General features: G+C 35.7%; 2 protein-coding genes across 7 annotated transcripts in view; one reads left to right on the top strand and one right to left on the bottom strand.

Moving 5' to 3' along the window:
- The window catches only part of LOC117168300 (pecanex-like protein 1), a 249,681-nt gene that overhangs the window by 112,572 nt on the left and 114,393 nt on the right, over nucleotides 1-22,716 (top strand). For all 6 annotated transcript variants that reach the window (XM_033353848.1, XM_033353844.1, XM_033353845.1 and 3 more), the window contains one exon: nucleotides 7,355-10,671. In XM_033353848.1, coding sequence (XP_033209739.1) covers nucleotides 7,355-10,671 — 3,317 coding nt within the window. The remainder of the gene's footprint in view (nucleotides 1-7,354; nucleotides 10,672-22,716) is intronic.
- On the bottom strand, nucleotides 12,675-13,004 carry LOC117168302. The gene is made up of 2 exons (XM_033353849.1): nucleotides 12,868-13,004; nucleotides 12,675-12,783 (listed from the first exon to the last, which is right to left on the bottom strand). The coding sequence occupies exons 1-2, from the start codon at nucleotides 13,002-13,004 to the stop codon at nucleotides 12,675-12,677; spliced, it is 246 nt and encodes an 81-aa protein (XP_033209740.1).

Below are 22,716 nucleotides of genomic sequence, written 5' to 3'. Positions count from 1 at the left end.
GAGGGAGCTCTTCTTAATATTTTGACACCAAAATCATGTCGATACACCTTACCGACTGCGAGTAAAGCCACCCACGCTTTAACTTGACAGACTGTAGGTCGTCAGTCAGATTAGCATTCCTTACTTTATGTACACTATACACAACTATATACATCCTGTATTAATAACTTAACAAAACATATACACACTTTATATGCACAAAACATATGTATATTATTTTAAAGCTGCGGATTAGTCGCTGTCACTATTTTCTTCGATGACAGAATGAATATTCTGTTCTGTAAATAAATCATTGCGGATCTCAGCTTTAAAATAATATACATGTTTTGTGCATATGAAGTGTATACACGTAAATTGTTGGGTATCATGTGTGTGTATAGAGTATATATAGTCTATATATGTTTTGTCAAGTTATTAATACAGGATGTATATAGTTATATATAGCTTAAATAAAGCAAGGGATGCTAATCTGACTCTACTATTGCGTCATAAACTAAAAATGAAGTTGGCCTCTCGTTCTCATGGATTTGAATACTTATGAGGGGCCCGCCGAGTAGTTTTTATTATTTTAAACTATGAAGTACCGCTACGATCATTTTCGCAAAAATATATATTGAATACTTGAATGTGAACATGATATTGGTAAAAAATGGTTGCTGTTCCAAAAGTACTTACTTTCAACAAAATTATAATATTTTCTTCATCCTTGTACAATCAACAGAATTGTTCTTAAATTTTTTTCATAACTTTCTTAGTACTCTCTACAACATATATTTTAATCATTAGGATCGGTCTAGCCGTTTTCGAGAAAATTTGATATTTTGATTTTTCAAAATTTGTTTATAACTTTTGTAAAAAAAATTTGTTTCAAGTTGAGACTTGGGGTAAATTTATTTCATATGGGGAGTCACTTATCCCTGTAATATGGATCATATCCGAGTTAAAGCACCCAGACCATGCTTAGCCTGCTACGGCCTTTAGATAATTATTTTGCTTTGCTTGCGAATCGTGTGATTTCAGTATTTGGCGGCAATCGCTTATTTTGTTCACTTATATCATAAATAGCTTGAAATATTGCGATTTTATCATGCTTAAATAATAATAATTAATACATACCTTCGGCACTGCTTCCTGAAAGTCTTAAGCTAAATCTAAACTTTACTTGATAAGTAATCAAAAGGTTACATTTATTTCGATCAACTGGTCAATTTTCAATATTATAATAATAATTGTTACAAATATTTATTAGAGAAAAAAATCCTTTTAAATCTGGTGGGAATTGAACATCACCAAGATTGATTTCCGGTCAGATGATCTTACCACTAAGCTACGAAAGATCGAGAACCCTTTTTCTCAAAGTCGGACATGCTGCTTTTCGGTATAACATTCTATTTAGACATCCATCATAAAATCATAAAAAAATTATTTTTAATGTTAAATGGTGTTACGAACGAGTGAATTAAACAAAAAATTTGTGTTGCCTGTTAAAATTTAATTTTGAAATTGTTTTCCGGTCGTACCGAACTAATAAGTCAACCCAGAAGGGAAAGGCCCATCTTTATTTTTATGTAGTGTTCGATTTGTCACTAATATTCCTCTAATATCCCCCTGCTCCTCAATGATTGGTCTCCAGTCCCAATTAAAAGAGAGAGACATGAGAGATACAGAGAGATGATAATAATAATAATAATAATAATAATAATAATAATAATAATAATAGATCTTTATAATTTTCCACGAGATATGTAAATTAGCTTACAGAAAGAGATAAGCGAGTGGACATAAAAGACCGAAGTTCAGCTTTGCTGTTTTACAACCTAACCGATACATTACAAGTTTAATAGACTGGAGTAAATTTGATAAAAATTTATTATTATTTTATTTTTATTATTTCTGACATTTTTTTTAACTTAGGATGCGTTGTTGTTGTGGAACATCGCTCATCACTTCTTTACTTCGCGTTACACAGTACGCGAACTGTCACTGCGCTCTAATTCCTGAATTTCATCTTAACTCTGGTTACACACAGCTAATTGTTTTTTCTAAATACTCCAGGAGTGAAAGGTAGGATTCAACTCATAGGCCATGGTGTACATGATTTTGGGACGTTTTCTTAGCAATGCTTGAATTTTTGCGTTGGGAACAGTCGCAGCCGGATGCGGTCCGTGTGACCACTAATTGCTGAATTTTCAGAAATTTGTGCAACTAAGTTTCCTAAAGGCACTGCAGTGTTGCTGAGCAGCTGAAGTAAGCTATTTAATTAATTATTTCAATAAAAACTCCAATAGTTTATTGTGCTGATACTAGTTTTTCGATTGATATACTTTACTTAAAATTTTGTAAAGTTTTGAAATCGAATTGGTACTTAATGATTCTATCTAATATTAAACGCATTCACTAATTTGTTAGTTATTTTTGTTAGTGAACAGATTGATTACCTTAGCAATATTTTATATTGATCTAAATAAACATAGTGGTTATTATTACATCGAGACTAATTAGAAGAATTGGTCAAAATGTTTAAGTAATGAAAAGGTTTATTTATTAATCATGTTAAGTTAATAAATAATCTCACCCAGCGAGAAAGTTTCTTAACTATTATTTAACTAATTTGTCTTTGCATGAATTGATTGTGTATTTATTTACTAAGGCTTAGTTTGTTCATTAACAAAACAATCTCATCTTTTTACTAGGTCGAGGATTCAGTTCTAGGAAGGTACTTGATCTGATGATAATATTAATTTATAATTGATTTTTTTAAATAGGGAGAGACCGATGTTATTCATTACCAATCTTTAGTGGAATTTTGACTCTCATCAGATGATTTGGGATTTTTAAATTTGGCTAGTTAACTGAAGATTGTTGATTTTATCTTTATAAGTCCTTACATTTTATTAACAATTTACACTGTTAATTAATATTTAGCGCTTTCTCGGATCACTGGCAGTATCCGGCGAGCATGATTAATAAAAAGTGGTACGAGTTTATAGGTGGGGAATGCGTACTCTCACAGGTTCCAGTGTGGGGGGTGTGGGGGGTGTGGGGGGTTTTCTACTTGTAGGGACGTTGATGGACACAAGGTGTCACTCAGGAGGAAATCAGAGGGATCCGAGGGGGAAGCGGTCCTTAGATTGGATCCTCTTCGCTGGGCAAGGATTGGAGCGAAGAACCCGGGGAGATGTAGCTTGAGCCGTAGCCCGGGGAAAACTTTCGCTTGGACAAGGGTTGGAGCGGAGAACCCGGGGAGAGGTAGCTTGAGCCATAGCCCGGGGAAAACTGATTTCTTGGTCTCGCGGATACTTCGCTGGAGCATCGCTTGACCACGCCCGACGCAGACGACAAGGAAAATTAATTTCACTCAATACTTTTGGTGCAGTCGTTGCAGCTCCCTTTTGAGGTCTTGATGCAGCTCCTCTGTAGCCTTCTCCTTAACAGTAATGTTGCAGTCGGTCGGATTCGAGAATTCGATCACGAATATAGTTCGTTTCTCGAAGTCAGGCCTCGAGTGTACAACCGAGACTTCTGCCCGAAAATTGTAGTTCCAGAAAATTTGGCAAGTCTCGTTTTGGAAAATTGACTGTCTTCCTCGGAGCGTTCGGCAGGGCAGTTTCGCGGCCAACAGCGTAAGGGCGACAAATATGGTAATAAAGCCATCTTAGGGCCGCATTATGTCTGTAGAGATACGTCGTTCCCTCGTGGGTGGGACACTTAGATAGTATTTGTTCTAGGTATTCAGCGTGTACATGACGTGCTTTCAAGTAAGGACTAATGCGAAACGTGTTGAAGGTTTAAGTTTTTCTGGCACCACAGAGTGTACATACGTGCCATAAAGTCTTCTTTAACAGGGATAATGCTGTTTCTGGTGAATATGGTTAAAATAATTAATAAGCAGTTGCAAAAAATTGTTTAGACATGACCCCGAAGAAATAACCCCCAAGCGGAGGCGTAACAATGGTGCCGAAAGTTGAATGTTGCCTGGGGCATGAGGCACTTTACAAGTGCGGATGGACTGATTTTCCTAGCTGCTCGTGGGAACAACAAAGATGACACCAAACATAGTTGTAAGTGCAGTTCATTGAGAAACACCCCGTTCTTTCACTTTTTTCGTATCAACTTCTGAGTAACTGTGCAAATGACTTCCGAAGAACAGGTTATATAACGGAACAAATCGGCAACAGAGAAAGAGAGGACACTGAGACCAACCGTGTCCAGGCATCGAATAAAGAAAGAGCGATACTCTAGGCTAATAGGCTGGGCAAGAGAAAATGAACAGTTTTTCTATGACCTATCTCAACTTTTCCAAGACCTTCTAGTTACTGTTAACCATCCGCCAGAACCAGAGAAAACTGAGGCATTTTCAAAAGAAATTTACGAAGTTCAACGTACACTGACTGAAGATAAAAAGAACTTAAATAATTTCATGGAGCTGTGCAGTGCTCGCATAACACCTGAGGAGGAGTACACACCTGTTACTACAGAGGAGGTGAAATAAATATTATGGTTCATGAAGAACTATTCTGCCCCGGGACTAGATAGGTTCAAGACCTTCTGGTGGAAGATGTTTCTCTCAACCCTCCAGCATCTGGCCCTCATTTTTGCCTCATATCTAAAGAAAGAAGACCCTTTTCTAAAGTGGTCGGTTAAAGGACGCACAATGCTCCTCCTGAAGATGGTCAGCTTATTTGACCCTAATAATTACAGGCTAAAAACTTGTGTAAACAACTTGTATAAGATCTTCGTGGCTATCTTAAATGATAAGATTGTTCAGAAATTGGACCTGCTACTCGATAAATGTGCCTGCCTGGATTGATTACCGAAAAGCCTCCGCATACCTGGGCGTGCATATCTGGGCGTGCTACAAAGCCTCATTTAGGACAAAACATTAATTTAACATGTTCTTCAATGCAGATACAAATATTTTATCTAGCAGATTTGGTCTACCGAACTGTTGGTGAGGAAACACAAATCTGAAAGGATCATGTTTGCCATGCAGGTAGTGCTCTATTCGTTAGGAGTGAATCAATGGAAAAAGGACAAGCTCAGATACCTCGATATAGAGCCCTGAAAGACTATGCATTACGCATTATGTCTGTTCCGCGATTTTTTACATCTCATGCCGTCAAGTTGGTCGCGGAATTTCTGTAAGAAGCAGCGGAGGAGCCTGCTGAAACATTCGGCCTTGGTTTCAATGTCAGGTGTCAGAAAAATGCATCAAACATTATCCATCTCGATTACTTATTCCTTAAGTATCGGATCAAGAAAGCACAGTAGGAAAACTTCCGCGAACAGCTCCTCAACGAGAGGAATGTCGTGTAAGGAAACGTTTTCTTTCCTCAAATTACCCGAATTAAAGTCGGACACGGAGGGTTTCATTTTGGCGTGTCAAGACGGTGTGATGCTCACTTAAGCATACCGTCACTACATTTGAAGCCAAGATATTCACGATGATAACTGCAGAGCCTGTCATGCACACTATGAACATCTATAGTACATACTATCTAGTTGACCAACTCATGCGGGAACGACGTACGTCCAAACGAACAAACTGACACTATTACCATCTCTGTCACTCTTAGGGCATTAGCTCTTCTACCGCTCCGATAAAGTCTCCTAGGGAAATAGAGTTATTTTTTGAAAATGAAAAGTGTCGCATATAGCGGAACTTCATATTCTCAACAATTATTTCCGTTGCGTTTTCGAGGGTTCAATAGTTCTCCTTGACTTTGAGAAACGAACCATGTTCCTTATCGAATTTTGGGCACCAGTCGACAGGAACATCACAGCCAAGGAGAATGAAAAGAGAAACGGGTATAAAGAACCTATATGGGAGCTGCGACGATTATACCTGGAATATTCAGCTTAGCAGATCGTCTTGATCATCGGTGCTCTTGGAGGGGCCAAGCTCCCACTTCTTAATAACCCAAATAGCATCCCTCTGTTTGCACGAAGTGCTAAGCCACTTAGGGGAAAAATGCAGAAGGCGATTTTGCCTCAAGCGGATGTTTTCAATTATATGTATATCAATAATATAGACAGTGCAGAAATAATGACTGCTGGGATCGCGAGATTACTACTAGCGACATTTCCAAAGTGTGGTTACTCTCTATGTCTCTCTGATCAAACAACTTTTGGATATTGTAGACGAAGTATCCTCCTTAATTGCAAATCAGCAATCTACACGCAGGGTGAAACTAATTTCCGTTGGGGATACAAGTTCCGCAAAAGTAGAACTTTACATTGCGCGAACCAACTTATTCTATGCGTCGATAACCGAGCGTATGTAAACCTTTCAGGCTTATTTGCATTACATAATTTAATATCTGGATATTGTGTTCGAATATTTACATTGGTTACAATAACGATTTTTAAAACTTTTCATTCATTGTAAATGGAAACTAAAATTCAAATTATTGTGAAAGCAATTTCTATAGCAGGCTAGAATGTTTAACGAAAGGTTGCATTCTTCAAAAACATTTGCTTGAACTTTTATATTAAATCTCTACTTTACAATGTTAATTAACTTGTAAAAAACCCTTTAAGTATTTTTTAAAATAAAGAAAAGTTAATAATTTCTTCAAGAGTAAAAAAAGTTTATATATGCTTTAAGTCATTTTAATTATTTTTTTAATGTAGATTTTAAATATCACACTGAGTGTCTTAATAATTCAAATTTTTTATATATGGTATCATGTATTAGATATTGGATCATCAATTTTAAATGTTAAAAGTAGTTCGTAATGCCTTGAAGCATATAGGCTGATGCGTAACTAAACTCTGGCCGATTTGAGTTAAGTGTTGTTGATTGCATTGTATGTCAATAACGAATCATGTGAAGTAAATTTTCTCTTCAAATTATTATTTTTGAATAAAATTGAATAAATCCGATGTTAGGTCATACTAAAAGAACTAAATAGTAACTAAAATAGGCAATATTTCATTTTTGGTGATTTTCTTACTATTTCGATTTTTTGCGAGTGTGTCAAGAATTGTTGTACCTATTGTAAAAGAGAGATGATATTGAAAATCTGCATTGAAAGTTCACCAAAATTATATTTTTCGTAACCCAAAAAAAATTGTTTTGGACCTTAAAGAGAATTTCTACAAAATTAAAAAACAATTAAATTTCAAATATGTATTGAACTAAGTTCGATGGCAATAAATAAAGGGCAGATTCGTGTTCAGAGTTAAAAAAATACTTGTTAAATAATATGTCGAATCCAACGAGGACATAGGTAATTTTTGTTGACGAGTTTTCTTAAACTATCAGACTTATTTGATGCTGATTAACTTAAAATTCATTCTTGTGTATATGTAAATATATTGATATATATATATATATATATCCTGATTTCAGATCTTCATTCAAAGGAACCAGACTCGGGAGATTCCAGTACGACAACTTTGAGCATAGAAAACGAAATAAAGGTGAAGCTAACCCTCTTTCCTTCCTCTGAAGTCGATAACAAGCGTCAGCAGGGTGCGATCCCTAAGCAAAGCTCCTCTAAAGTTATATCTGAACCTGTAAATGAAAGCACAACTAGTTCCGAAGCCAGCAGACCTTTAACTACCGAAGCATCTCGCCGTAAACCAAAGCGAAAAGTTGACCCTAGTAGGGAAAGGAAAAAAAGAACCAGCGGAAAGTTGGAAAAAATCAGTGGTTCAAATAACGAACTTAGCACTCTACTTCCAAGTCCTACACCTCCTTTGTTAGCTGCTCTTCTCCACTCTGGTGGGGATTTATCTAATCCTAACATTGTGCCTGATTCAAAATTGGTTCGAGCTTCCCAAAACCGAAATTCACGGAACAGACAAAGGCGCTTGAAAAGATCAACGAGAACCCATCATGGAGCGAGAACGAATCGTGATGACTCTCTTGTTCCTCTCACTGCCCTTTTTGGTTTGATATCAAATGGCGAGTGCCACCTAGCGACGAGTCACAATGACACTTCTGAGGGTGCCGTCCACTGCTTTCGCGATGACAGTGGTCGCTGGCTAGCTTATACATTTGATGAGAAAGGGTCTGGAATAGCTACAGCTAGTCGAATCTCCTCAAATGACAACGAAAAGCTTCTAAATACTCTCCTTAGACAACAGATCAGCCAGAATCTTCACTGCAATACTAACTGGGAACTACCAGATTCCTTAAGTAACAGCTACAGCAGTCTTTCATTGAATTCTGCGGGATTAACTGTAATTGTCGACACTCCTTCTGCCTTATCGAGCCCCACAAGTAATCACACGAAAGCCCAGAGTGCGCTTCCTTCGAACTTGATAATATCTCATAATCCTAGGAACTCTAATCGATATATGCATGATTCTGAACAAGATCCCGTGAACTTTGCATTAGCTGATAGAAACCGCAGGCTGCAAACTCTCTTCGGGAACTTTAACTCCAACTCCTTCCAAACCGAGGGGAACCAGCCAATGCCAGTTTTGACCCTCCCTATACAAATGGAAGCCGACAATGGTGCAAACATCTCGTGGAATAGATTCATCGATGGTCTCGAGAGCTCGAGTGACCCGAAGTCCAAGCATTCAAAGCATTATTACAAATGGAAATTAGGGAAATTACCTGGTATCAAGGTTACATTTGATCGATTAGCACTACTTGCTTTACTCGATCGGAATTTAACTATCGTGGAGACAATTTTTTCGACTCTCCTGGCCATCGCGGTTGCCGGATTGGGTCTCAGGCTCCTTCAGCTTGGATTTTATCGAGACATATTTGCATTTATATTTTGCGTCGTTACCGCTGGTTGCCAATACTCACTGCTTAAGTCTGTCCAACCTGATGCAGCATCTCCCACTCATGGATTTAATCGAATTGTAGTCTTCTCCAGACCCATTTACTTCATCATCTGCGCTGGACTCATAATCCTTCTTCATGAAGCTCTCAAGAGCTTCCGCAATTCTGAATTTCATGTCTACGGGCTTCGAGTTGCAGACTACGACGTTATACTACAAACTCGGAATATTTTGTTGATTTTTCTTCTCTGTTTCCCAATAGTTTTTTCCCTTGGGCTTTTCCCGCAGATTAATACTTTTTTAATGTATCTCTGCGAACACGTCGACGTTCACATATTTGGCGGGAATGCCACCACTAGCCTATTCTCGTCTATATATTGTCTTTCTCGAAGTTTCATCACAATTGTTATTTTGTATGGATTTGCCTACGGAGCTTTATCAGAAACTAACTCTTCCCAACATATTCTGTTCTCAATATTCACGGGGCTCCTAATGGCAATTTCTTATCATCTGAGTAGATCTTCTGCCGATCCCTATCCCATCTGGGATATTGTCAAGACAAACATTTGGCCTGCAGAGGTATATCCAGAGCATAAAGAAGAGATTTCTCAAAAAGAAGAATCTAAAATAGAAGCTTGTAAAAAAAGCAACCCTAAACAAGATTCTGTAAATAAAGAAGTTCTGAAAGGGAATTTTGAAAAGGCAGTCACTCAGAATCAAAATAAGGTGAAAGTCTCAGGAAAAAAAAAGGATGTTAAAATTACAGTTGGTGATGAAATTCTGGATTCTGAACTTGTCGATCCGCTTCCAATGAAGTTGAGAGCAACTGTCAAGGCAAGACTGAAGAATGACCTCATCGTTTGCGCCGTTATAGGAACTCTGACATTCGCAATTCATTCATCAACAGTATTCACTGCTCTTCAACCGGAACTGAATCCTGTCCTTTGGGGCATCACTAGCTGCTTGGGGTTTCTTCTTCATTATATTGTGCCTCAATTGCGGAAGCAATTACCTTGGCAATTTCTTGCTAGACCAGTGCTAAAGAGTTATGAACATACGCAGTTCGAAGTTAGAGAACAAGTAAGAATAATGTGGTTTGAAAAAGTGTACGTTTATCTGTGTTTTGTGGAGAAGAACATTCTTTACCCGGTAGTTTTCCTCGGAGCATTGACCGAGTGTTCGAACAAGATTGTTATAAAGTTTGGAACAAGTATTGGCGCTCTAGTTATAGTGATTTGCGGGTTAAAATCTTTGAGATCCTCTTATTCAGACCCTTCGACCAGATACTTAGTCTTGGCTTTTTCTGTTCTCTTCTTCAAGGTCGATTTCAGGAATTTAAGCGAAACCTTCTTAGTAGATTATTTTGTGACTGGAATAGCTTTTTCCAAGATTTATGAATTGTTGCTGAAGATCAGGTTTATTGTTACGTACATAGCGCCTTGGCAGATTACCTGGGGCAGCGCTTTCCATGCATTTGCTCAACCATTTTCCGTTCCGCATTCGGCGATGTTATTTCTTCAAGCGGGAATTTCAGCAATATTTAGTACACCATTAAATCCTTTATTAGGAAGTGCCATTTTTATTAGTTCGTATGTGAGACCAGTTAAATTTTGGGAGAAAGATTATAAAACAAGGAGAGTGGATCATTCAAATACGAGAATGTCTTCGCATCTAGAAAAAAATTTGGGAGCTGATGATAATAACTTAAACTCGATATTTTATGAACAATTGACGAGATCCTTGCAACACAGCTTATATGGAGATCTTGCTTTGGGTCGATGGGGAAATGTGGAGCAAGGGGATTGTTTTCTGCTAGCGTCAGATTATTTGAATTGTCTTGTGCACATGATTCAACTCGGAAATGGACTGGTGACTTTTCAATTGAGAGGATTAGAATTTCGAGGAACTTACTGTCAGCAAAGAGAGGTATGCATTTTCGGTACTTTATTAATTGAGACTTACATGTAAGATTTTATTGTTCATACAGGTGTACTGTTTTAAAATTGCCCTGTTCAGCATGAGCACTAAGACCACGGTTAAAAATAAACAGTTAAATTTATAGAAACTCTAATTTTACAATTTTTCAATCTTGGCCAGATTGCATTAGATCTTTTTAAAAATAAGCAAATCTCTTTAAGAAACTTTTTTCTTGTATTTCGTTATCAGAAAGAAAATATGAGTATATGAATTAGGCCAAAATCTATTATAACAGTGTGCTCTATGCGGAAAAGAAAAAGAAGGTAACTCGAATTTAAATACTAATTTAGCGTCATTGCCATTTAATATTGGCAACGCTATGGAAAATCGAACCCTCTCCTTAAGTGTACCATGTTTCAGGCTACCATCTCCTGTTCCTTTCTCAATTTGGTATGGGCGCTCAAAAGCGGCTATTATCCTCCCATAAAAAATCCCTCAAATCTGTCTTCACATCAAAAAATATCTTCATACATCATGACGTCACCGAATATTAGACCTCTTTTCGTACATTCAGTGAATAAATTTAGAGTAGAAATATATTTACCGGTTAGTGAAAATGCTCCAAGAATGATCATAATAGAAAGGCAATTTTGTAAATGGGAAGGTATTATGCAAGTATGTACATTTCGATTGGTTGTAATGCACGGTGTGCTAGAAGATCCCCGTGAGTTAGCAAATTTTAAGATTAAATCAGATTTCTATAAAACTTGTTATAAGAGGGTTGTTGGGGTCACTGGCTTCAAATTGTATACAAAAAATTCACAATTTAAAGGCCCCTGCACAGAATGCATGGGAAAATGTCTTTTGGTTGATTTCGTTAAAACGTCGTAATTTTGTAGTTTATAAGGGCCCAATGAAATATTAAACAAAATGTCAAAAAAATGTACAGCTTTAACTCTATACGGCGTCAAGCGCTTAAAATCAGAGCATAAGATATATATTCGTATAGCATTGAAAGCAAAAACGACGACAAATCAGTATCACGCATTAAAATGTAACTAAACTGCAACATTGACAATTTAAGGGCAGCAACGCACTTTTTACAATGTTTTAACGCGAAGCGCTCAATATTTGGAATTAAATTACACACTCACTGTTTCAGGGCAGCAACGGTGATAAAATAGGGTCGAGATCAAGTGCGGCCGTTGTGAGAAGTGGACGGTATATAGGATTGACACAAACGCACTTGATAATGATCTTATTTAAAAAGCTTTGTTGCCCTGAAACTGTGAGTGTTGCACCTAATTCTAAGTAATGAGCGCTTAGCGTTCGCAAGTTGAGAGGATCAGGCGATTTGTATAATTGTCATTACCTAAAATTAAAAATGTTGTACGTCGAATCCTGAAATAGTCGAAAAATCATTTGGACCGAACATATATATATATATATATATATATGATTGAGACAATTGCACATGATTATGACCTTTTTTCGAAATCATTGCTGCCCAGAAACAAATATTAGTTTCACATTCTACAAATGGGATGTTCGGTCCAAATGATTTTTCGACTGTTTCAGGATTCGACGTACAACATTTTTAATTTTTTAATTTTTTCCTAGCAGGAATACTTATGACACTTACAATTTCTGATATTTTCGTTTGAATTTGAACGGCATTATAGGAAAAAGTAGGTTCAGTATAAGCATATCTATTGCAGATAAAAGTTTTTTCAGATGAAACATACTCAACGTCAAAGAAAGTATCTGCTTGACGTCGTAAATCTTCAATTTCAAGGCCTCCAAGACTTGCACAAGTGTTTCTTTCATTTTTATCCTTATTCAACTTTATTCAACCTTCGCTTCATGAAACGACTATGTCTGCAAAGAGAATAGAGGGTTATGTGTAAATTATTCTCATTTTTGACACTTTTTATATGCTTTCTGTATTATATATACCTATTAATTGCTGTCTGTTTGTTCACTTCCATCACTTTGTATACTGAAGGAAATATTTATGGTACATAACTAGGGCTGCACTCCTCTTCTGAGTTTTTATTACCAATAAAATGAGCACTACAAATATAATCCGATGGTTTCGGAGACCACTGTGATCCATCCGGACTATAATAAATTTGAGTAAATTTGAATGTGAGTACATATACGTTTTGCTGTGTTGACAGTACAAAGTGAGGTTGTGTTACTCACTTGATTGTCCTTACAGCTGCAATCCACTGCTTTCTCTGCTCTTGTTTATAGTCTGATTTCGGAAATCTGTAAAACTTGCAAGTACTATTCTTACTAGTATTCTTGAAATTTACTACACAATATGTACTATGACCCATTTTTATTTACCCCTCAGTGTTTATACTGCACGATATGGCCGTCAGTGTTTCACGCTTCACCGCCTAGCGCGCTGTTTTATTTTCTGGCTATCCCCTCCAACCACTTGCACGGAACTAATTGCCTTCTATCTCTTCGTCAATAACTTAGTCTCTTCGCCTATCTCGTTCAACCCTCTGTTTTTTTCATATTTTTATCTCTTGTCTATTAGACTGGTCCTTATACAGAAATTTTGTTTTGGAAATCAGAATAAGAATTCCTAATTGCTTCAAATGCTCAAACACAGAAAGTCCTCAAAATATGAGTCACATCGATTGCTACGTACCCATCGCCCCGTACGCTTGAAGTTTCCTATAAGATTAACATGGATCATCTATATTTTTTTTAATTTTGCAATCATGCTGCTGTGTTAGTTTAAGGCAGCACTGTCGTACAAAACAACTTTCTGTGGCCAGTTTAAATTTAAACTAAAATATTCTTTTGATCTGGATGTTTCTTTCTGAATGAAAGCTTTTTTAAGTTCAGAAAGATTTGTGTCTTGGGTCTGTTTATACAAAAATGTACTTAATATTTTATTTGAGGAGAAAGTTGACATTTTTAGCGAAGACATTCTTAGTTAATTTCGTGAACAAAAATTGAGCTTATCCATTGCAAAGTAGATAAAATGTAAATTTGTTTATGAAAATTGTTTATATAATGAATAATCCTTATAAATTTGGAAAGTATCCCAGCAAAGAGTTATCGGAAAGACGTTCTGGGTTGATTCCATAAACATATTAAGCGTATTTGTTGAAAACTAGCCAAACTATGAATTCGGTTATCTTATGAACAGGAGCAAATTGCAGATCACCTAAATTTTCATCCCATGTCTTATGGTCCTTTTCTAAATATGTCTTAATTGCCGTTTTAATTCACCTATTACACCTTTCAGTTGAATTTGCCTGTGTATGATATTTAGGAGTTTTCGAATGTCTAATACCGAATGTTTTTGTTAAATTAATTATCGATTTGTTCACATATTCTTTTCTGTAATCTGTGTATAATATTCCGGGTGTTCCCCATTTCGAAATTATACGCTTATGAAATTCTTTTTTAACTGTTTACGAGAATTGATTTTTTACTGGAATTATTTTTGACCACTTTGTAAACATATCAACAAGAACTAAAATGTATTGATTTTTCGATTTTGTCATTGGCAGTGGACCCATCATATCAGATGCTACCACTGTCCATGGTTCTTCGATTATTCGCTTTCTTATCAAACCCATCGGATTGTTTACTTTAGGTTTTATTCTTTGACAAATATCTCATTCTTTCACATATTTAAGAGTTTTAGAATACATACCGGGCCAAAATAATTTTCGGAAATTTTCGCGTATGTTTTTTCCATACCTAAATGACCTGCCTGTTTGTTATCATGATTTTCAATTATCCCTAAGTTCTTTTGGTATTGTTAATTTCCACGGATTGCTATCTAAATTTAAGCTTGATTTTAAAGTGTCGGATCTATAAAAATATAATTGACTATCGCGTATACGCCAATTAAGATTTTCCTCTGGTTTATTTTTAACCTGAATCATTTTATTTTTATACCAGTTATCTTCAATTTCTTAAAAATTTTTTTCTTTCGATTCTATTGTGCTGGCTAAAATACTTGAGACTTTTATGTGATTTTCATTTAACCTTGATCAAGTATCTGGTACCTGATTTAAACTACCTTTTCTATATACAATTTCATAGTCGTATCCTAACAATTCTAAATCCCATCTTGCTAATCGACCTGTTGGATTTTTAAGCTATGTAACCATTTTAATGCAATATGATCTGTGATAACCATAAAAGAATAACCCTCTAAATATGGTCTAAACTTTCTAATCGCCCAGACTACGGCTAAAAATTATTTTTCTTAAGCTGAATATTTACGTTCAGCTTCATTTAGACCTCTACTCGCAAACGCTATTAAATCGTTTTCGCTGTTTATTGTTTGTGTTAAAACAGCTCCTAATCCTATGTCACTAGCATCAGTTTCAAGTTGGAATGGGCTTCCAAATTCAGGACAGGCTAAAATCTGTGCTATTGTTAGTAAGTGGTTAATAATCGTAAAAGTCCGTTCCTGTTTCTCAGACCATTCCCACTTTACTTTCTTTTCAATAATTTTTGTAATGGTTCCACAATTTCTGCAAATTTCGGCATAAATTTCCTATACCAAGTTGTTTAATTGTTTTTGGCATTAGAAAATTTAAAACTGGTTCAATTTTTTTTCATCAACTTGTAATCCTTTTTCATTTACTTTGAAACCCAAATATTTTATTTCATAACATCCAAATTCACTTTGGTCTAAACTATTGTTAAACCTGCATTTTTAATTTTATCTAAAACTATTTTCAAGTATTTTAAGTGTTCTTCAAAATTTTTAGAAACTATAATTATATCATCCAAATAAAAAAATACATTTGGCTTTAATTCTGGTGTTATTATTTTGTCCATCAGGCGCTGGAATGTAGCAGGAGCATTTGTTAATCCAAATGGCATCCTCTTTAACTGATACATTCCTTTGCTCGGGACTATAAAAGCTGCTATTGGATTCAATTCTTCGTCCAGTGGTATCTGATGATGAGCTGAATGAAGATCGATTTTTGACATGTACTTTGCTGATCTTAATGTATATAATATTTCAGATATTATTGGAATTGCATATAAGTCTTTTTTCGTAATTTTATTTACTTTTCTGAAATCTAAACAAAAATCTTATTACTAATAACCGCATTATTCCTAAAATTACACCAATTACTTTTTCTGATTGCGAATAATTTTTCTATTATCGAATATTTTTGTCCTCCTTTTCATCTAATACCTGCTTTAATTTAGAATCATTTTTCTCTTTATTGCATTCCAAAGGCCCTTTAAATTCTGTATTTAAATTCCTATCTTTATTTTTCACCTGTATCTTCGTAGTTATTTTGTTTCTATCCCTAATTTTCCCTTTCTCTCTCGATATTTTGATTAGCCCGCTTATCTAATCTTTGTACGCCCACGCTGACACGTGCCAGTGTTTCGTCGCTCGCTTTGTAGGGTCTAGAGTGTAGGGCAGCATGCCCCCGTGCACTCTGTGCCGGCTGGGGTGCTGGCGTGATCGAGTCTAATGCATCACCTGTAAGGAGGGCTCGGGGTGGGGTGTGTGGCGACACGGGAGAAGAGACTTCGCACTGTAGCAAATCTGTCTCTTTCTCTTGCATGTCGTTTCTGAGGCTAACCTTTGATCTAAATCTTAATCTGTTTTCCTCGCTCTTCCTATTCTTATCCGCTTTCGTTTCTCTAATTACCGGTTTTTGCATTTTATTTACTTTTGCTTCTATCTAATATTTAATATGTGGTAATTCTGGTAACCACCAAATCTTTTTCTCATAATCCATCTTCAAACCTATTTTCTCGGTCATGTCCGTTCCTATTATGCCGATTAATTTTAATTCGGGTACCAATCTAAATAAGAAATATTTTTCTACGTGCCCAATTTTAATTGGAATCAACGCTTGACCTACTATTTTAATCTTTTGGCTATTCGCGACCATTAATTTATTATTTGTCGGTTGTTTAATTTCATAATCTAACTCTTTTATTGTTTGTATAATTTTTTCGCCTGCATATGAGTGTGTTGCACCGGTGTCAACTAACACTTCATATTTATGATTTTTAAAATCAATCATTAGGTGAAATCTCGTTTCGCATGTGTTGAGTATTTCGGGCGGTCTCAGGTTTTGTCTGCTATTTTCCGCCTTCAATAGCAACCGTATGCGCTTCCCTGATTTAAACTATACCAACAATCGCGTTGAAAATGGCCTATTTTCCCACAATTGCAGCATGTTACGGGTTCTCGTGATCTATTATTAGAACTTTGATAAACAGAATTTGGATCCGCGGAATCCTGAGCTCTTGGATCTATTTCACCTCCCTTCTGCCCATCTTTGTTTTGTTTGTTTTTGTCATTGTTTTTATTTTGACTGTTATTTTCTGATTTTAATTCTTTATTTTTGCCTAAATTACTGTTTTCTTCCGCGTTACACAAAATAACTGATCAGCTGGGTTCTGGTTTCTGAAATTATTATTATAATTGTTACTAAATCGTGGATTTCTTTTGATCATTCTTATTATTTTTAAATCTTGAATTAAAAAATCTAGGATTTCCATTCTGAAACCTTGGTTGGAATTGTTGTCTATTTTGTTGACTTTGGTACCCTGGTCTAAATTGTCTTTGTTGATTTTTATCTCTATTCAGATTCTCATTTTCAATATTATTTAAACTTTTATCATTTCTTGATTATTTTTATTATTTTCATTATCCTTTTTACTTAAAATGCGTAATTTTTTACCTCTAATCTTAGATTTTGATAATTCTGTTTCCCATTCTCGACCTAAAATTGCTAATTCTGAAAAATTTGAAAAAGCATTTCTTGAAATATAAACTTTATATGCGATTCTTCGATTTTCATAAGTCTTTCTTAATTGCCATTCTACGCTCAGACGTGGCATTCATTTTTCAAATAATTGTTTGATTTCTGTTACTAAAGCATGAATATCTTGATCTTTTTTCTGATTGAAAAATTTTATTTTATTTTTGATTATTTCCGAATATCTCTCATTTAAGTAAATTTCTTTAAAATCATAGTAAATTGATCTAATTTTTGCCAATTATTTTTAATCACTTGAAACCAACCTAATTCTTCCTCTTCAAAAACAGCATCTAAATTTTCTAAAATGTCCCTTTCTTTAATTTTATATCCTCTTTTAAATGTTATTAAATTATTTAGGAAATAATTTGGACTATTTTATTTATTATTTTTAAATTTAATTGGCCGATTTGACATAATTTGAAAAGGTGTCTGAATAATTCCGAATGGAAAGAGAGTTGCTGGAATTTCATTCATACTATTTTCATTCATCTCTTCTCTTTCCGTATGGGCCCCTCTACTTCTATCCATTCTTCTTTGCATTTCTCTTTCGCATTGAGGCAAATGCGATTTTCTTATAATTGATTGCCTCTGTATCGGTCTTGGTAATGAGAATTCGTCCCCTTGACCGCGACCCCTATTTATTGTCATTCTATTTCATGCACCTGATAACGAGTATCTTCGCTCATTTAAATTTAATTCTGTTTCTTCGAAATGAACCGTATTTTGTAAATTTCTTGACTTATTACTTTGATTGAATAAATTTTGGCTTGAATTTAAAATTCTACCCATTTTATCATTAAAATTTTTAATTTCTTCTGAAACTTCTTTTATTTTAATTCTATTGATTTTATTTTTTTCGAAATTTATTAATTCCTTTGCACTATTCCAAAATTTTCTGCCCTATCTCTTTCTTTTTCAAGAGTTTCTTCCCTTTCTAACCGACTCAATTCTAATTGTTGCCTGTCTCTTTCTAATCTTTCGAGTTCTTTTCTCTGGTTTTCAATTTCTCTATCTATTCTGCTTATTTCTAATTCATCATTTTCTAAACTTCTACTGTTCTCATTTTCTAGTCTCCAATTACCTAACGTAATCTCACTATTTGGGTACAGTATTCCAATTTCGTGTCCATGTGGGGTACGGTTTTGTCTGTTGGAGTTTGAGGTACTTTCTGTCTGTGCTTGTGTCTGTACTCTCGTTCTTGGCATTGTAACGTATCGCTTGACACGGTTGTACCACCCCCATTCTAATTCTTAATTTTTCACTGTTATGAATTCTAAATTCAAATTTCTTGCTAATTATTCTCTTCTATTCTCGTTTTCGCCTGACTGAATATCAATATTTTCATTTTCTACACTACTCGCACTTGCTTGTTTGTTATTTTCTTCAATTTTCGTTACTGACGCCGCTTCCTTTTGTAACTTTCGTATTTATTATTCAATTTTCTTCTAGTTTTTTGTTAACTTTTTAATTTTTTCTATTCTATCTAGCTTCTGCCTACTGGTGAATTCTATTTTCCCCTTATTTTTCCTAAATTCATTTGCGTTTTTTCCAACCATATTTTATTTATTTTTGTTTACGATTTTTTGTTTAAACCCCTCACTTATTCAATCCTGCTACAAAGAGTACAGATAAGGCGATTTTCTCAGGGTAATTTTTTATTTTGTTAAAGGTGGCAGAGCTTGCGAACACGCGAAGTATACCAACTATTTAAACGGACATATATACAGGTCTACCCGCACTTTATCGATGGCACACATGTATAATTGATTTTAAAAATTCATCATTCATTTATGACTTCCGTTCTCGGGTTATAGAATTTTGGAGGGATTGTGAGTTTTTGAAGAGGGCGCCAAATTTGTGAGGGATTTCGCAAATTAAAGGATAGGCGATGGATGTGGAGAATTGAGAACGGGTGAAGTCAAAAAGGGATAGCCCAAATAAATATAAAAGGGTTTATTTTAACTAACAAGTGAGTTACAAAAGCTAGATTGATGATAGCCCGAATCGCACGGTGAAGCCAAGAGCGGGCGAAAGTTGGTGGTATCCGGGTGATGAAGCCAGGACACCGGAGAAGCGATGGGTCCTCCTAGGAGATGTTGCGGTACGTGACGATAGCGTCGTCGGAGACCGTAACGTGGCAAGACGATGGGGCGTCGTTGTTGACCGTAAGGGGTTAAAGGTGGATCGGGTGAAAAGTTAACCGATGAAACGTGCGGTGAGCACAAGACTGGACGCTTCGGGGCAGGTTTTTTTTTATAATTAAAGACTGGGGGTGTTGTTCCCCACTCCTAATCATGGGTCCGCAGGGCCGTATTGTAACGGGATGCTTGTAACTTTGTTACAAAACATTCTTAGTTAATCTTATAAAAACTTTAGCCTATTCGTTGGAAAATAGAAAAACGCGGAATTTGTTTATGAAAATTGTTTAAATAATAAATAGTTTATGTGAATGTACACAGCTTCATAGAAAAGAGTCATCGGAAAGACATGTTTTGTGCATTTCATGGCAAAATGTAGCCTATTTGTTGACTAAGAGCCAAACTGTGGATTTTTAAATAAAAATGGTTTAAAAAGTTTTTTAATAACATCTATTTTCAATTATTCTTATATTTTATACAAAAACTCTGGTTCTTAATAATTTGTCAATAATTTGATTGTGACGTAATAAACCATTTTTTATTTATTTTCATCGACTACAAATTATTCCATGGTAGTCTTAGTATAGATATAAGACTTTATCTGATAAATCTAAAAATCTTTTAAAAAATGGTACTTCTAAAAATAAAAAAATGTCAAATTTGTTTTTGAATGCAAATTTAGCAAAATTTATTATAAAAATTCCAAACACGCAAATATTTTCAAAAAAATAACTTTGGAACTATTCGAACATTTTTAACTATAAATGAACTGTGACTGATACTTATAACTAAAGTTAATCGAAAAACTGTGACGAATACTTATGACTAACATAAAATCGAAAGTTAATGCGTTTAAATACGAATAAAATGTTAATAAAAAGCCTTCTTTTACAAAGAGGATTAAGGAAATCCTATGTGCACCGAAATATTTCTACTTTACAAGCATAAGAACGTTTCTTGTTTAAAGTGATAAGTATGTTGTGAGTAACGCATCCACGCCTGATTGAAAATTTAACACACACAATAAAAACTATAAGTCCATTCACCGAGTTTACAAGATCGAACGAAGAGCAGCTAATATAAATATAAAAATACAAGCCGCTCACCATGGGTCTGATCCAAGTCCAGGGATGTAGCAGCACGTCCTTCAAAAGACACAATAAAAATAAAAAAAAACTTAATTTACCATTCTCTGACGAAAACTCTACAGAGTTACAAAGAAAATCATACAAAAACTTTCTCACACGAGGCTCGAACGATCAAAGACAACTACATCGCTTCACTCTTCGATATGTAGGCCGCCCAAACTCTCCCCTCCTGCGCAGGTGATCCAGAGGTGTTTTCTGCATTATCGCAGTGTCACGGCGAATGGGGGGAGATTTCCTAGCTCTTATGCCCAAGGCCGTGAGATTTGAATCGCACGACGTACAGGATTTGGAATGCGGGAATCTCATCCACATTCCACCGCCGCGGTGAACAACCCTCGGTTGCGCCTGTACCCGTGCAATTTCCCCCCCCCCCCCCTGCTTCCTTGTCGTATTTAGTGCCGATCCTCTGTGATAACTGATGCTCCAGCGAAAACCACTTCTTCCTCTATTGCCCCCTCGTACTCAAAACTCGGTGAGTGTCGAAAACAAAAGAAAAACAAAAAACCAAAAGAATTAATAAGAGTGGCTGTTACTTTTTCTTCCTTTGAAAAGCCCATATGAGTGTATCCAACAAAAATGGAAATGATGAAACATTTCAAAAAAATATATAAATTTTCCCTCGATCGAGCCTTTTTTTCACGGATATTTCTTCCAACCGTGTAGGGGCTGTTTACAAATAAATATAAATAAAAACAAGACAAAGTAATTTACAGGTGACACCTGCAACATTAAAACCCCTCTACCCTTGGAGGAAACCCTGGGGATTTCCCCCTCTGCTACCGTACGAGAACAACCCAGGTGGTAGGCGGCTTATTTCCATACCATTCTGCCAAAATCAAAATAAAAAAATCACCCCCTCCATATCAGAACTACAAACTCTCATTGCGTTTGGGATTAAGAGGCTATGTTTAATAAGTGCGAAATAGACTTACATGATTTATAACAAGCAGATCTACCCGTCACCACCCAAACGCAGTACGAGCGATAATTGTTTCGGGTGAAGAGGTTATATCGGCTACCTAGCGAGATATGTACCAAATAAATGGCGAGCATTTGAGAAATTTCTCATGAAAATGCTAAATAAAAATAATTGTGCGAATTAAAGAAAACTTAAATAAGAATTTTTTTGTTTCAAAATATTAGTGCTTCAATCATTGGTATATATACGAAGTCAAGCAACGATAATCGAAAATTTTTGTTTGGTAATACTAAGCAACCCGAACTGCAGAGTAAGTGAGTTCTTTTTTAATAAAAATAGAACGTTAATAAAAATATATTTTGAACTAAGGAATATGCGAATTTGAATAAATTAGTGCGAATTTAAAGAAAAAGACACGCTGAAATGGCTTATCAGCGTTTTCAAGGTATCCCTTTAGAGGAGTTTGAACAATTTGAGCGCGAAAATGACACTGATTCATTATCCTCGTATCTTCCATCACAATCTCAACTACAAGGGGGAAGTAATGAATTTAAATTATCACGATCCATTGATGATACCCGTTTAGAGCGTAGTCTTCGTGATCCAATTCAGTTTAGTAACCCTAACTTCAACACGAATCGAATGGGTGATCATGATGAAAGATATCAGGTAAATGTACTTCAAAGCGTAGAAGCGGAATACTTCGGGCGAGTAGGCAATACCCATCAACGAATTCATGTGCACAATAAACGATTGGATCTTCAGCAGAACCAGAGAGAAAATTTAACTCAAGGAAATATGTCAGTGACAGGAAGTCCGTACATTGCTCCAGCTAACGACTTTACTCAAGATTTCGGAATCCAACATGACCAACCATTGAGAAGCAACCACCTTCTGGAGTTTCCACCCCAATATGTTCATCAAGGAAATCCATACATTACTCCAATCAACCACCAAGCTCAAGATTTCAGGTTTCAATATAACCATCTACCGACAAGCAGCTACATTCCAGAGTGTCTGCCCCAGTACGCTAATCCATGAATTCAGCATCAACGAAACAG

Source organism: Belonocnema kinseyi, chromosome 2 (genome assembly GCF_010883055.1).
Source record: "Belonocnema kinseyi isolate 2016_QV_RU_SX_M_011 chromosome 2, B_treatae_v1, whole genome shotgun sequence".
In the NCBI taxonomy this organism is placed as follows: Eukaryota; Metazoa; Arthropoda; class Insecta; order Hymenoptera; family Cynipidae; genus Belonocnema; species Belonocnema kinseyi.
The sequence above is the reverse complement of the archived record's forward strand: the minus strand, read 5'-3'. Positions and strand labels throughout refer to the sequence as shown.